Source organism: Festucalex cinctus, chromosome 1 (genome assembly GCF_051991245.1).
Source record: "Festucalex cinctus isolate MCC-2025b chromosome 1, RoL_Fcin_1.0, whole genome shotgun sequence".
NCBI lineage: Eukaryota > Metazoa > Chordata > Actinopteri > Syngnathiformes > Syngnathidae > Festucalex > Festucalex cinctus.
In genome coordinates, this window is record NC_135411.1 from 63,850,665 (window position 1) to 63,864,831 (window position 14,167).

Here is a 14,167-nt window from a genome sequence, read left to right on the forward strand (position 1 = left end):
TAAATTTACTTTTAAACACTAATATCACGTATAGGCCCAACTAGTAAGGGTGTGAAAAAAATATCACAAATCGTGTCCTCAACTAAAGCTAGAATATATGCTAAGCATAGTGCATAGCCTTTTTTTTAAATTCCTACATAAAGTGGACCTGTGGGTCTTAAAAACCATTTAAGATATTTGAATTTGTAGACAAGCTTGTAAGTACAGTGCATATAATCCAGATTAAAAAGGCATGAGCTTCTCTTTTTATTGATTGCAAAATGTGGATAATTTACAAAACACCAGAAATACAGTATATTAAATGTTTTTTTCTAAAAGGCAGACAAGTCATTTTATCACATTTTGTCAACACTCCCATCTTTGTCAACAATTTGGCTCATTAATGCAACACCCATCCATCCATCCATCTTCTTGACCGCTTATTCCTCACAAGGGTCACGGAGGGGTGCTGGCGCCCATCTCAGCTTGCTCTGGGCAGTAGGCGGGGGACACCCTGGACTGGTTGCCAGCCAGTCGCAGTAATGCAACACCTGTCAATTGTTTTAGGCCAGTAATGATGAGGACTGAGGGGAAAGAAGCTGGGGTTGTTTTGTGGCAACAAGCAATGAGTTTTACCCATGCAAAGATATTTGAGGCTATATTTGGTTCGAGACAATTTAAGTTTCATGTCGAATCAGCCTACCAGTAATGATAATTTAGGTTGCTTTGTTGTATTAAATTAATCCCGGTTCTTTTCAATATCTTTATCAAAACCAACGACAACCAAAGCTCAGGTTTCCTGTTAATAACAATAACACAAAAATAAGCTCCCATTTTAAAGCACATTTTAAAAGCTGTACAGCATTTAAAAAATAATAATAATAGAGATGACAGTAGCTCTGTGTCACATTGCGGCCTCAAGTCGCGAACAGACACATGAAAATCTATTGGTTCATACATGGTAAAAGCTGATAGCGAATTACCTGAAACTATAACACTAACGTTTGACAAATTCCGTATTCCAGTTTTAGGACAAAATGTCATACATGCTTATTACACTCACTAGAGGCAGAAGTTTCACTAAGAATGTAAAAGTGCATTTTATATATCACAAGTGGTCCAGTGTAATGAAGCCAGTTTGCAGCTCGTCTGTACTGCTGATTGGCGGAATGATTGAAACCAAAGGCACGATTGTGGTCCCCACCAAAAGTTTGACCATTTTTTTTCTACTTTTCTATATCTTGTGTTCATTCAGTCACATTGAAGCAGACACCTGCAATACAGCAAACACAATCACATGTCAATATTTGATCTATCCTTTTAATAGCTCATTATTACATCATTGCAGAATTGAAGAAACATGTACTTGTGGAAATTCTAGTTACCATGAGACAACATGGAACTGTAGCTCCCAAAATATTTAAAGGACCAAATGTTTTTTTGTTTTCCTACGTTCCTAAACATTTAAACATTTTTTTTTTTTTTTATCAGACATATTTTTCGCAGTCAAAAGAGAGGAGAAAAAATGCGTCAATGACTTCAGTAAGCTAATATTTTTTGCCAGTGTTTTTAACTTGAAATGGAATGTGCGTCACTCAAACAAAGCCCTGCAACTCATATGAGCTTGACCAGTTAGCATAGTAGCTGCTAAACAAAGCTAGCAGGTACTCTTGAGCAAAAATTAACAGAAGCACCCAGTTGCAATTAGCATCATAAAGACATTAAATTCATTTTAACATAAAAAAAAAAAAATTCTAACGTAAATCGACCAAATTTGGAAAATTGTCCTTCAATTCTGTAATGACCCAACTCTCCTAGCATACAAGAAGCATAAATTCAAACCGTTTACCAGGGATTCTCAGCTGATTGTCAGTGGTCCATGCTGTTCCCGAGCCTTTGGCCCTCCTGCAGTGCAGCCATGGCCAGCCTCAAGTGTTCCTTTAGACTCTGGATCTCCCGCTCGCTCCGACCTTTGATCCCACTCAGCTCCTCATTGACCTCTGCGTATCTTTCACCAGCCAGACGTTTCTCCTGGTGTGAATGGTGGACGTGTTAAAATACTGTCGTGTCACAACGTCCACGTGGTTCGGCATTCAAAATTCACCTAGCAGTAACTTGCATCAGCGTGTACATTAAATATCTAATATTTGCTGTGTTTTTAATAACTGACTACAAGTTGGAAAAAATGCAAATCATTGTATTCTGTTTTTATTGACAGTTCCAAAAGGGGTTCATACATCATAGGCTTTGTTTTCTTCACACTTAGGGTTTAATTCATTGGAAAAGGCATTAGACTATTATCAACATAGGCTGTAAATGTGTAGAATTAGCTACACTGCCTTTAAGCGCTTCCAGGCTTTAATACACGTCACAAAATAGCCCAAGATAAACATTCCCGAGCCTAAAATCATTTCAATATAGTGCAGAGTTCGCACATTATGGGCATGGGAAAGGGAGAGCGCGAAAGAATTCATCCAACAGTATGGACACACAAAATGAATGTTAAACAGTATTATCACCCAGTTGAAGTTATCAAAAAAACTACAGTACCGTGTTAAGGAACTGCAGCTCATTCCTAAGACAGCTGATCTCCTTACGCAAGTACTCGATCTCTTTTTCTTTTACCCTGAGAAGTACCTGGAAGAGAAACAGTGTGGTTTTCATTCCCTGCCATAAAGTCATGACACACATGAAACTATGATGGCAGGTTATTCAACCAATGCTGGCTTTTGGGGCATTTAAATGGATTATAAAAATATTTTACAGCAGTGAATGAGGGTGAGAGTGAGGCGTGTTGTCAAACTTGCACTTTCAGCAGCTTTCTTGCGGTTTACAACAATCCGCTTACAAAAGAGCGAGGTAGTGTCGCCACCTCATAACCACTTAACTCATGGTGCAAATATATAAATACCGCCTTTGCATAAGAATGGGACTTCCTTATTTGCTTTCAGTGTTGAGGTTAAAATAACAGGATCTTCACCTCTAGTTCACAAGACGTCCCTTTTTTGTTGTCTTTTGAACCCAGATCGGAGTTGTTACATCGTATGCGGTTGATCTCCTCTGCCAGACGTTCCTTTAAGTTCTGGAAAGAATATTTCTTCACAATTAATTTCCATATCACTTTTTCCTTTATTACCGTAAAACAAAAAGGAACACAATTGCTCAAGGGCATCTTAACAGTAGACGGGAATAATAGGTGTACATTTGGGGTTTGTTTTTCATTAACGAACTGTACTGTACTGTACTGGGAAGAAAAAGAAAAAAAAAACATACTTGGTTCTCTTTCTTGAGCTGCTCAAGGTCTCTCTCTTTTCGACTGAGTTCCCGCTCCCTTTCGGCATTGTTCTGTTCCGCTCGATTTAGCTCCAGACACTTCTGAGAGTAGCGCTCTGATAGTCCACCTAGTTCCCTCTGCAAGGCCTGACTCTCAGTCCTGCATACACATAATGCGCGCACATTGATGTACCTTAGTGCAATGCAGTAAATTCAGGTCAACAGAAGCAACAGAGAGTGGGAAAAAATGACTGAAATGAAAAATTACACTACACTTTTACTGACTAATCAAATTGCACAATGAATTTGAATTGAAAGAAAATAATGTTTTCCGGACAACATGCATCTTACTGTTGTTGGGTGCGTAAGGTCTGTGGATCAAGCAATCCACTGCTTAGTCTTTTGACCTTCTCCACCTCTCTCTCCAGTTCCTCTTTGTGCTTCTTCTTGACTGCCTCCATTACTGAAACAAAAATAGGATATTCCCAGAACCAAGCGGCATTACGTCTTCTTCTAAATAAGGTATGTTTGTGACTGTAGGGATGTTTATGTGCAGTGATTCTCTCACTGGATTCCTGGGACCCAAGGGCCTCCACAAGCCAAAGATTGTGGGTCCGAAAAATAATTAGCAAATCATTAACTGTTGTTTTTCTTTCTTTACAGCAATTAAACTGTCGAGTCCAGAGGTGGGCAAACTCGGTTCTCGAGGGCTGGAGTCCTGCAGGTTTTGGAGGTTTCCTCTCTTCTTCCAACACAAGCTGATTCCAGTCAACAGGATGGTTACCAATAGTGTTGTTCCGATACCGTTTTTTGGCTCCCGATACCGATACCCAGCTTTGCAGTATCGGCCGATACGATACCATTCCGATACTTAAGTTTTTTTTTTTCCTCAACATGAAAAAGCTGTCCTGCTATTGGTTCAGAGCATTCCAGGGCCAATAGGATATCTTAGATGGGCATGCAGTGAACATGTCACATACCAGTGAATGTCGTGCACCAGCAAGACACAAGATGATGCATCCAAAATCCTATATTAGCGTTGGAATTAATGGTATCGGCATGTTACTTGTGAGTAGTCACCGATACCAATACCACTGTTTTAATGCAGTATCGGCACCTCTGCCGATACCAGTATCGGTATCGAAACAACACTAGTTATCAAGCTTATGCAGAGTTTGCTGATGAGCTGATCATATATCACAGGGGTGGCCAAGTTGGGTCCTCTTGAGCTGCTATCTAGCTTGTTTTCCATGTTTTGCTCCACTAACACACCTGATTCATGATCAGGATTGTTATCAAGCTTCTGCAACACTTGCTGATGAGCTGATCATTAGATTCAGCTGTGCTGTAGGAGGGAGACGTGGAAAACAGGCTGGATAGCGGCTCTCGAGGACCCAACTTGGCCACCCCTGATAGATCAGCTGTGTTGGAGAAAGGAAACATCCAAAACCTGCCCTTGAGGACTGAGTTTGCCCATCCAGTCTCTCTTTAGAAAAAAAATAATCGCAAGAGTGGTTAATTTTTTTTTGCTAAATATCCCTAACGGTGCTTTTCCACCGGACCGGTTCCACCCCGAAGCATCATTTTTTGTCCCCGGATGTTAGCGTCTCCATTGGACTCTTTTGGGTCCGAGCGGTTCTGTTGTAAAACATTTTAGAACCCTTTCGGCAGTGGTTCTGCAACGCTGGTTGTCTGGGGTCGTCACCCGTCATCTGATTGGCCGACAGCAACGCAGCAAGCAACGCTGTGGGACACGCCCATTTCCTTGTTTTATGCGCGAGAGGTAGAGGCGCCCGCCAGTCTTCGCCAAAGTCATAAAAATACAGTGTATACAATAAATATAATAATGTTTTACAATGCTGAACTATATTTACAATTTAAATTCATTTGAAATAGCGCAGGTGGTGAGCTTTGCGAGCCAGTCGTGGAATCAAGATTGCAATATTTAACCCATAGTGGTCCATATGGAATTGTAAATATGGTTCAATGTTGGCGCGATTTGCCGCTCATGAAATGTTATGACAGAACCAGACTACGCTGGGTGTGCAAGCTTGGACAGTTCAAATGATCCTGTTGCGCGCCTGTTGTAATGGAAACGCAATGGCGGATGTGTAGTGTCGTTCCGTGAGGTGTGGTGTGGTAGCGTGCTGTGCGGGGTAATGGAAAAGCAGTGTTAGTTGCCAACACTACTTTTGTAAACAAGCACCCCAACAGCCATGTTAGCTAGTACAGATGGATGTACATTAACTTTTTGGGGGGTTAAAGGAACACAAGACTTGTGAAAAACTAACCAGCTGTTCTGTAAAATGGTTAATTTTCACTCTTCCCTGAAATTTTATAGCACTATTTATTTATAATAATATTTTTTTGTTAAAAGTATTGGGCATTTTCGACAGTCACGTGATCATCGGGATGTATCGCGTGCATAAAATACACATTGAATGACATGGAATGAATGACAAAAAGAAACTCACGAGGAATTACCGCGTCCCATGGCGGACATCAAAGAGGGAATTACGCCTCACAACAAAGAAGCACTTCTTTAAAAGCAGTACAGCCACGGATAAAACTGGCAGATCCACCCGCCGGCGAGTCGAAGTGGACTTTCACTCTGCTAGGCTAAGCTATATGTTGTGTGCTAAGCAAGCTTTAGCCCACACTAGGAGCGGCCAACCCCCACCACCCCACCCCCACACGGAATGACATGAAACAGAATTGGCGCAGTATTTGGGATCGAAGACGTCTCTTTCTTGCACATTATGTCAGCAAATTCCCATTGAAATGAGCAAAGACGGCTTCCGGTTACGCACGGGATACGCCATCATGATCACGTGACCAGGAACATGGCGTCCGTCATGGTGCGTTCGAATTTTGAGACTTAATCGGTTTAAAATTAAATTCAGGGAATAAGATACCAGAGATATTTGCACTTTTATTCTTTGTATAAATGCCTAACCCAATACTAGAAAATGATTACTAAGTGGTGTATCGCTTTAAGTTCCTTTCTATTAAACACGTCATGAATGAGGGTGTCATGGGGAAAAAAATGATCATTTGTAATGAATCCCTGTATCAAAAAAGCGTGAGCACCAAATTTATCGGATGGTGTGGTGGGGAAATAGAACAGCAAAGTCACACATCCCTTTTGCTTTCATTGCGTATGGATACTGTATTTTGTATGAATGAAGCAAAACCATTGGGAATTTGTCAGTACTAGTCATCCCTTTTTAAAATTATACCCCACTAAAACGTGGTCAAACTGACCTCGGGACGTATCTTGAATCTCCTCCAGCAGCAGCCTGTTTTTCTCTGTTTCTAGCTCTGCCATCTGGCGGTCGTGCTGCCTCTGCAGCTCCGCCATGGCTTGCCGATGAGCGTGGTCCATGGCAGTCAGGCTGCGGCCGCATGGACCGTCAGGACCACAGCCACTCGTCACCCCTCCACCCCCTCCTCGTCCTCCCCCCCGTTGTAGCTGCTCAAGCTGATGCCTCAGTGACGCCACCTGAAGAGAGACGAAGACGGAGGTAAAGCACACTGACAGTCAAATGATTGACTCATTATAAAAATGTCTGACATTTTACGTTGCAAGGATCTTTTTACATCCCACAAAAGTAAAAATATCAGTACATGTGAATAAAAACATGCCAAAGAAAACACACAGATGCACAACAAGCAGACATTTCTATCTAGAAATGTTAATCTTATGGGAAAACTGTTGAAGCAAACACATGTCAGAGATTCAGTTACTTGAAGTATTAGAAGGCTGAAAGGAGAAAATACTTCATCAAAAAGGATGAAGCGTTAATTTGCATAGTTCTCTTTGCAAATTATTTAAAAAAAAAAAACTATCCACACACTACCTCCCTCTGCAGCGCCTCATTGGCTGACTGGCTGGAAGACCGTGACCCCACTGTTGGTTTCTCCTTTAAAGGCATACGTTCAAACTCTGCCCACTTTTTCTCAATCTCCTGCTCCATGCGCAGCTTCTGATTGACTCCCCCGCTGGTGCCCTTCCGAGACAGCACAGCCTCCCACTGGCTGCTCGTCGACTCCCGTGTCTTGTCTTCCTGCCATTGGCGCTGCTGCTCCTTCTGCTGGCCCTCGCCGATCTCTCTTTGATTGGCCTGCAAGTGGCTGGACGAAGCGGGCACGGGGGACAGTTCAACATAGTCGAACCTGCGCTGCGAGGGATGAGCTTCCGAAGAAACGTCGGCGTGCCGTGATGGTGGTCGCCGGGAAGACAATTGAAGGCGTAAGTGGGTGTTTTCTTTGTCACTACTGCTATCAGGCAGTCTGGAGGACGAGAAGAAGAAAAAGAAAACGGAAAAAAATGTATCAAATTCAAGGCAAAAAAAAAAATGGAATAAACTATTTCAACCTTATATGTTGTTTGTATTAATTCTAGCAATGTTGTGATAATGGCTGTAATAATTTTAGCCACTATTAATCATGAGCTGACAATCATTTTTGTACTGTTTGATTCTAAACATCAATTAGCATCATTTTGCTAATTAGCTAATCTGAATCTACCCTTTGAAAACTTGATTTTCTATTAATAACAATGCAGAAATTACTGTGTGATGTCTGGTGAGGTGCTGGGCCTGATGCATTTCTTTAAAACCTCTATCCAGTTCCTCCTGATTCCTGCTGTCATGGCAGAAAGAGTGAACATGGCCTCCCGCGTCTGGAGACCAGCAGATGAAAATACACTAAGATACCGAGACGTGGCCAAAAGCGCAAACAATCCATATTTGATCAAATACTCACCTGAATCTGAAACCCATAGTTCTTCTCCACATCAAACTCAGACACCTTGACGCAGGATTTCAGATCAATTTCACCATCCAAATCATCTTTCTGTCCAGAGAGCACACAAGATCCCTTCAGTCAATTTTTCAATCTGTGTTTTATTTTTTAATGAATTGTGTAGTTCTACTGTACTCTACTAAACTTGCCTCCTCTGCACTGGAGTCTCTGTAGTACTTCAGGCCAGCATCAGTCAATACAAACCAGTGCTTCTTCCACTTAATATATACAGAAGATATCAAATATTACATATATGCTCAGATCATACATAAAAAATTACAGAAGGTGAAGTGGGATTGCGCAGCTAGCCCACTGATGTGCATTAATTGGACGCAAGAAAGCAGCGGCAGAAATGGAATAAGAAAAACATAAACCGAAAAACCAGTTGATTACAAAGCAGAAACAATTCTGTCATTTTCTTCTTGTCAATAGTCAATATTGTATTGTGTTTTGTTCCTCTTTTTCGCTGACTTCATTTGCAGGCCATGTGTTGTGCTGTTAGCAAATCACTACTTTCATGGCAAAGTTATTGCCATTAAGAAGTATGGCCCAGGGACCACACACACAAATATGCAGTATATCTATTTGATTCATTATAAGTACATTTATGATAATTGTTCTTTTTAGACTATCTTCGAAACACCTTGCTCATCTATCTAAAGTGAAGCAAACTACTACTTAGTGGGAATGTGGCTTTCCTGTGCAGCAGTTTAGTGACGTGAATGGACTGCTAGTAGCCTTAATACGACAATTCTCAAAATAAAAGACAAACAAAGAAGAGAGTTGCAGGAGAATAAAGTACATCTTCTGTGGTATTTTACCTCTCCACAATCATCCAGTTTTGACATCCATCCCTTCTTGAAGTTTAGGAGGTCAGGCTGTCGGGCAGAGAATCACAGATCAATGTCAGTTACCTTCACCATAAAGCAGAATTGTTACATTATGGAGAAAGGAAGCCTTTATGTACGTTAGATATTTATCCCATCCAAAAACTAGCTATTACTTGATGAATGCAACATGGATCCTCCTGTCAAGGTGATTTGTACACATCAAATATTTAAAATATATCAAGTAGTGCAAATAAAATACTGCAAATGATTAAATCTATGATGTGTAAAACCTATTAGACCAGCGCCAAAACATCACATTTTCTTGTCATTGAATTTTAGAATTAATGATTGTATAAATGCTTTCTGTTTTGTTTCGTTTCGTTTCGTTTCGGGGACTGTACTAATATATAATGTAATGCAATTTTAGTAAATTAAATTTTACAATTTCAAGGTTATTTCTTGTCAACAGATCAAATAAGGTAACAGGTTATATTTGCTGCAAATATGGATATACACAATCTACACACCCTGCGCAAATGCTAGGCTAGAGCCGCTAGACAAGGTGGAAGTAATTATTATAATAAACTGCTACAATTCCAAATAGCAGCCAATGTTAGCACAAACAGTTCACGCTTTTGCTAGGGAGCAAAAACTGTCAGGAAAGGTCTACTAGAACATCCAAAGTTTTATTTGAGATTAATAAGAGGCAATGGTGGTAAATAGTGGCAGGGGTGTTCTGATTTCAATTTAACGAGTGTGAATATGATGGTGAATTGTGAACATAGGCGTATCAGCTACAGTTATAAGACGGTCTGCATGTATACAAGTGTGCACCACATTATCGGTTTATATTTACTTACACTCTTAAAGAGATTTTAAAAAAAAAACAAAAAAAACAATTGGTGTTTTAGCCTACTGGTTTTAGATCACGTAAGTGGTGGAAAGCATTTTGAAGTAATTTATCTTGGTCTAATAATCTATAACAAAAAAAACAGCACTGGAACAGGGGTGTGGAGACTTTTTATACCCACTGTTTGTCACTGTCAATTGTCTATAGTAGGCTATAGTATTATATATATAGGGGATATAGTATTATGGCCCGGTCGATTATCGGGCCGCCGATTATAATTGGCCGATTATTGCCCTTCAAACATCTGCCAAAACAATCGGCAAATTGGGCCAAATGGCCGATTATTTTCCCCTTAAAACGGTATAATCTAATGAAACCGAAGTTTCCGACACTGTGAAAGTGCCCTGAATGCATCACTTTGCTTGCGTAGCATAAGGAACTAGCAAGTGTGTAGCGTACGTATGTTATTCTGGTTATTCTGTTGTCCCCCAAGTGTCCTTTCATAATTGTTGTGTGTTGAGAGGTTAGGATCCCAAAGGCGCAGACACAAGTAAGATTTTCTCTATTTATTCATGAAGAAGGCAGCACACAGGACAGTGTTTAATAATCCAGCAACCAATAATACATTTCTCAGACTGCACCTACAGACAGTGAATGGATCTAAAGATTCTCATGATATAGAGGATAAAGGGTTGATAACACACAGCCTTAACCAGTTGAAACTAGATGGTTATATCACGGTTACATCAGTTCAAAACAGACACTTGAAATCCCAACTTAACCGGTCATGAACTCAAACTTAACCCAGACATGACAATAATGACATCCCAGTTGAAGTCTTAATAGCGAATGTTAGGAATGGGGTGGGGTTTTATGTATTCTATATATTTTTTTAAATAATTGGCCGATTAATCTATTTTTTTTTTTCTACCAAAAATCAGTATCGGCAAAAAAAAAAAAAAAAATGCTTATCGGTCGGGCCCTACTTTAGATCCCTAAATGATTCCCGAGCGCGGCCCCTGCTGCTGCTGCTCACCGCTCCCTCAGGGGATGGGTCAAATGTGGAGAACAAATTTTGCCCCACTTAGATGGGTGTGTCAAATTCAATCAAGTGGTTTAAGGTTCCAATGTATTGATATTATTTTTAGCATTGTATCAGATTATCCATTCACTTTCTCTGGCACCTGTCCACATGAAGCTTGTGGTTGAGCTGGAGCCTATCCAAACTAACTTTCGGCATGAGCACTGACAGATATTTACAATCAATATATTCTAATAACTAATGTGTCAAATTGCAGTCGGGGGTTAAGAGGGGGTCAATTTCCCCCGTTCCACGCCCATGTACATACAATTCAGCCCCCCCGCTGTAGGTACTTTACAAGAAACTACAGTACAGTATAGTTGTGACTTCCCACACAAAAGTGGGAGTGATTTGGTGTTTTTGCTAGTTTGTACTGTATCTTGCATATATATAATGTGTAATTACATTGTTATTGTCGCTGTCAACGCGCCAATGTCATTGCGAGCTGTAATCATTGGCGTACACGAAAAGCACGAAGCAGTTGGCAACATTTTTACTGTAAACAACACATTAAAGTGTACCTAAAGCAACCAACCGGAAGACTTTTTTTAGAGGCTAGAAATGCAGAAAATTCAAATTGGGAATCAAGTGTCCGTTAGTGTCCGTTGTAACAGTTATAAAGGCTAAAATGGCATTAAAACTACCAACTTCAAACACACCCTTGAAGTGTGACACAGGCTGTCCAGGAAGGCTCATTAAAAGTAAGCATGTAATAACATGCAAACGGGAAAGACAAATGCAAAGTTAATAATAACATTTTAGAATCAGCATTTTCATACGAAGTTTCACTTGCAAAAGCTTCTAAATTTGAGGAAGGAAGAAAGGAAAGATGTTAATTTGAAAAAAAAAAGAGAAAGACCGACTTACCGTCATGATAACAGGATCCAGAAAGGACGGGGTTGAAAAAGAAAAAAAGTATATACTGTTAACTCATGAAAACAAACACACTTCTACCTCTCTCTATCAGAACTCCACGTTCGACTTAACTAAAAACAACCCGTCAATAACGTAGTAAAACTTTCTTGTACAACTGCAACGTTAATCGACGTTGGGTCAAACCGCGCCATTCACAGTCCCATCAAGCGAAGCTTTCGACATCCACAAGCAGGAAGTGAACTCCGAACTCCGCGAAACACAGATACGTTGGATGAAAATGCGGCTAAAAATGAGCAAAATGTGTAGCGTGCAGTTAGGCTGTAGCGACACCACTCGTGTTTTTAACTTGTGGTACACTTCCTGGGAGGCTCCACTCGATTCTTTGAAGAAAACAGCTCTGGAGCTCCCGCTCGCGGTGCGAAGCACCAGAACTGTCAACGCATAGATAATAGACACAGAGTTCTCTGGACGCGGCTCTGGACACAAACGCCTCACGAAGCGGTGAGGCTCCGTTACTGTGATAGGTCCGCGCGTCAGCCATATTTGATGTGGCACATCTGCCCGCGTCAGGTGAATGCAAATGGTTTGCTATAATAATAATAATAATAATAATAATAATAATAATAATAATAATAATAATAATAATAATAATAATAATAATAATAATAATAATAATAATAATAATAATGAATTCAATTTGTAATGCACTTTTCACCAAATCCATCCATCCATCCATCCAGCTACCTTCTTAACCGCTTACTCCTCACAAGTGTCGTGGGGGTGCTGGAGCCTATCCCAGCCGGCTTCGGGCAGTCGGCGGGATCATGCCTTTCAATTATCCTCTACACGCGCACTAAGAGCACCGAAGTATGGAAGCCCAAATTCAAAAAGGACTTTTTATTTATTGAATTTTGACACTTTTCGGCTTCCATACCGAAGTAACGTTTAATCTTTCTTGTCACAGATGAATTGTGAAATCTCTCTCGCTGCTCCCTTTTCATTTCCCTTTCAAGCATTGTCACAAACCAGGAAAATGACAAAATAATGCAACACTTAGTCAGCTAATTGTCATGACAGAATTTGACTCAGTGGCTCAAAATATTAGAACAGATAAATGTGTTTTTTTTGTTTTTTTTGTTTTTTTAAGTTTGCTGTCTAATGTTTGACCATTGTCACTGTTAGTTGGCCCTATCGGTAAATTTTGTAACCTACTTTTGTTTTCTCTTCTTTGCGTCTGTTATTAACTGCGGTGTTTGTTGATGCTAAGAGGTATCTTTCTGCAAAGCACATTGCCTTGTGTATGAAATGTATAATACAATAAAAATAATTTTGCCTTGCCTTTCTATCACACTTTAAAGTTCAACACAACCGGTCGAGAAAGAAAGCCGCCCCACACTGAGTCTTTTGCCTGCTCAAAGTTTCTAATTAAACTGAATTGAATTAATTTCATAATTTAAATGTTTTAGGACAGTGATTCCCAACCAATGTGCTGTAGCCATGGACTTGGGGTACTAATAGACTCAGACCAGACCTTCAGCAATCATATTAGATTAATCACTAAAACAGCCTTTTACCAGCTGAAAAACATATCCAGACTGAAGGACTGCATGCTTAAAGCAGACAAAGAGAAGCTTATCCATGCTTTTATCTCCAGCAGACTTGATTACTGTCATGGTCTTCTGACTGGACTCTCTCAAAAAAAACATGAGACAATTGCAGCTCATTCAGAATGCTGCAGCTCGAATTCTGACAAAAACAAAGAGATCAGAATATATTACTCCAGTACTCCAGATTTACACTGGCTCCCAGTCAGCTGTAGAATCGATTTTAAAGTTCTGCTACTCGTCTATAAATCACTAAATGGTTTGGGTCCTGAATATATCCAAGAAATGCTGATTGAGTACAAACCCAGCAGGGCTCTGAGATCTACAGACTTGGGCCAACTAGTGGAACCCAGAGTTCGAAGCAAACATGGTGAAGCTGCATTTAGCTATTATGCTGCACACAGATGGAATAGGCTGCCAACAGAAGTGAAGTCAGCCCTGAGTGTAAATGCTTTCAAATCCAGGTTAAAAACTTTGCTTTTTTTCTCATACCTTTGATTAAGGACTTTTAAACAGGTTTAATTAGGTTGTTGTTATTATTATTATTATGTATTTATTTTATTATTATGTTAAACTTTCTTATGTTAAATGTTTTAAAGTTTGTTGAATAATGTTTTAATATTGTCATTGTATGTTCTTTTAGTACATTTTGTCACCTATTTTCTTTTATTTTTCTTCCTCTGAATGTTAACTACTGTTTCTTGATGCTTATGTGTTGTCTTTCCTTGTGTAAAGCACATTGAGTTGCCTTGTGTATGAAATGTGCTATACAAATAAACTTGCCTTGCCTTGCCTTGTATATAGTATGACTGGATTGTCAACAGGACCCTTACGTTTGAAGCCTGAGGGCAGCCATCTTACATTGCCA

The 14,167-nt window shown here is 40.0% G+C and overlaps 1 protein-coding gene across 2 annotated transcripts; it reads right to left on the minus strand.

Moving 5' to 3' along the window:
* Nucleotides 1-222: 222 nt before the first annotated feature.
* On the minus strand, nucleotides 223-12,102 carry triobpb (TRIO and F-actin binding protein b). Of its 2 annotated transcripts, none has more exons than XM_077501535.1 (13): nucleotides 11,807-12,102; nucleotides 8,880-8,912; nucleotides 8,208-8,276; nucleotides 8,020-8,109; nucleotides 7,827-7,936; nucleotides 7,113-7,545; nucleotides 6,517-6,754; nucleotides 3,604-3,715; nucleotides 3,253-3,412; nucleotides 2,960-3,061; nucleotides 2,530-2,616; nucleotides 1,829-2,010; nucleotides 223-1,252 (listed from the first exon to the last, which is right to left on the minus strand). In XM_077501535.1, the coding sequence occupies exons 2-12, from the start codon at nucleotides 8,904-8,906 to the stop codon at nucleotides 1,849-1,851; spliced, it is 1,590 nt and encodes a 529-aa protein (XP_077357661.1). In that variant the 5' UTR covers nucleotides 8,907-8,912; nucleotides 11,807-12,102; the 3' UTR covers nucleotides 223-1,252; nucleotides 1,829-1,848. The 2 variants fall into 2 exon arrangements, with proteins under 2 accessions (XP_077357661.1, XP_077357650.1); XM_077501524.1 differs by having other exon boundaries at nucleotides 8,880-8,936; nucleotides 11,687-12,102.
* Between the last annotated feature and the right edge of the window lie 2,065 nt (nucleotides 12,103-14,167).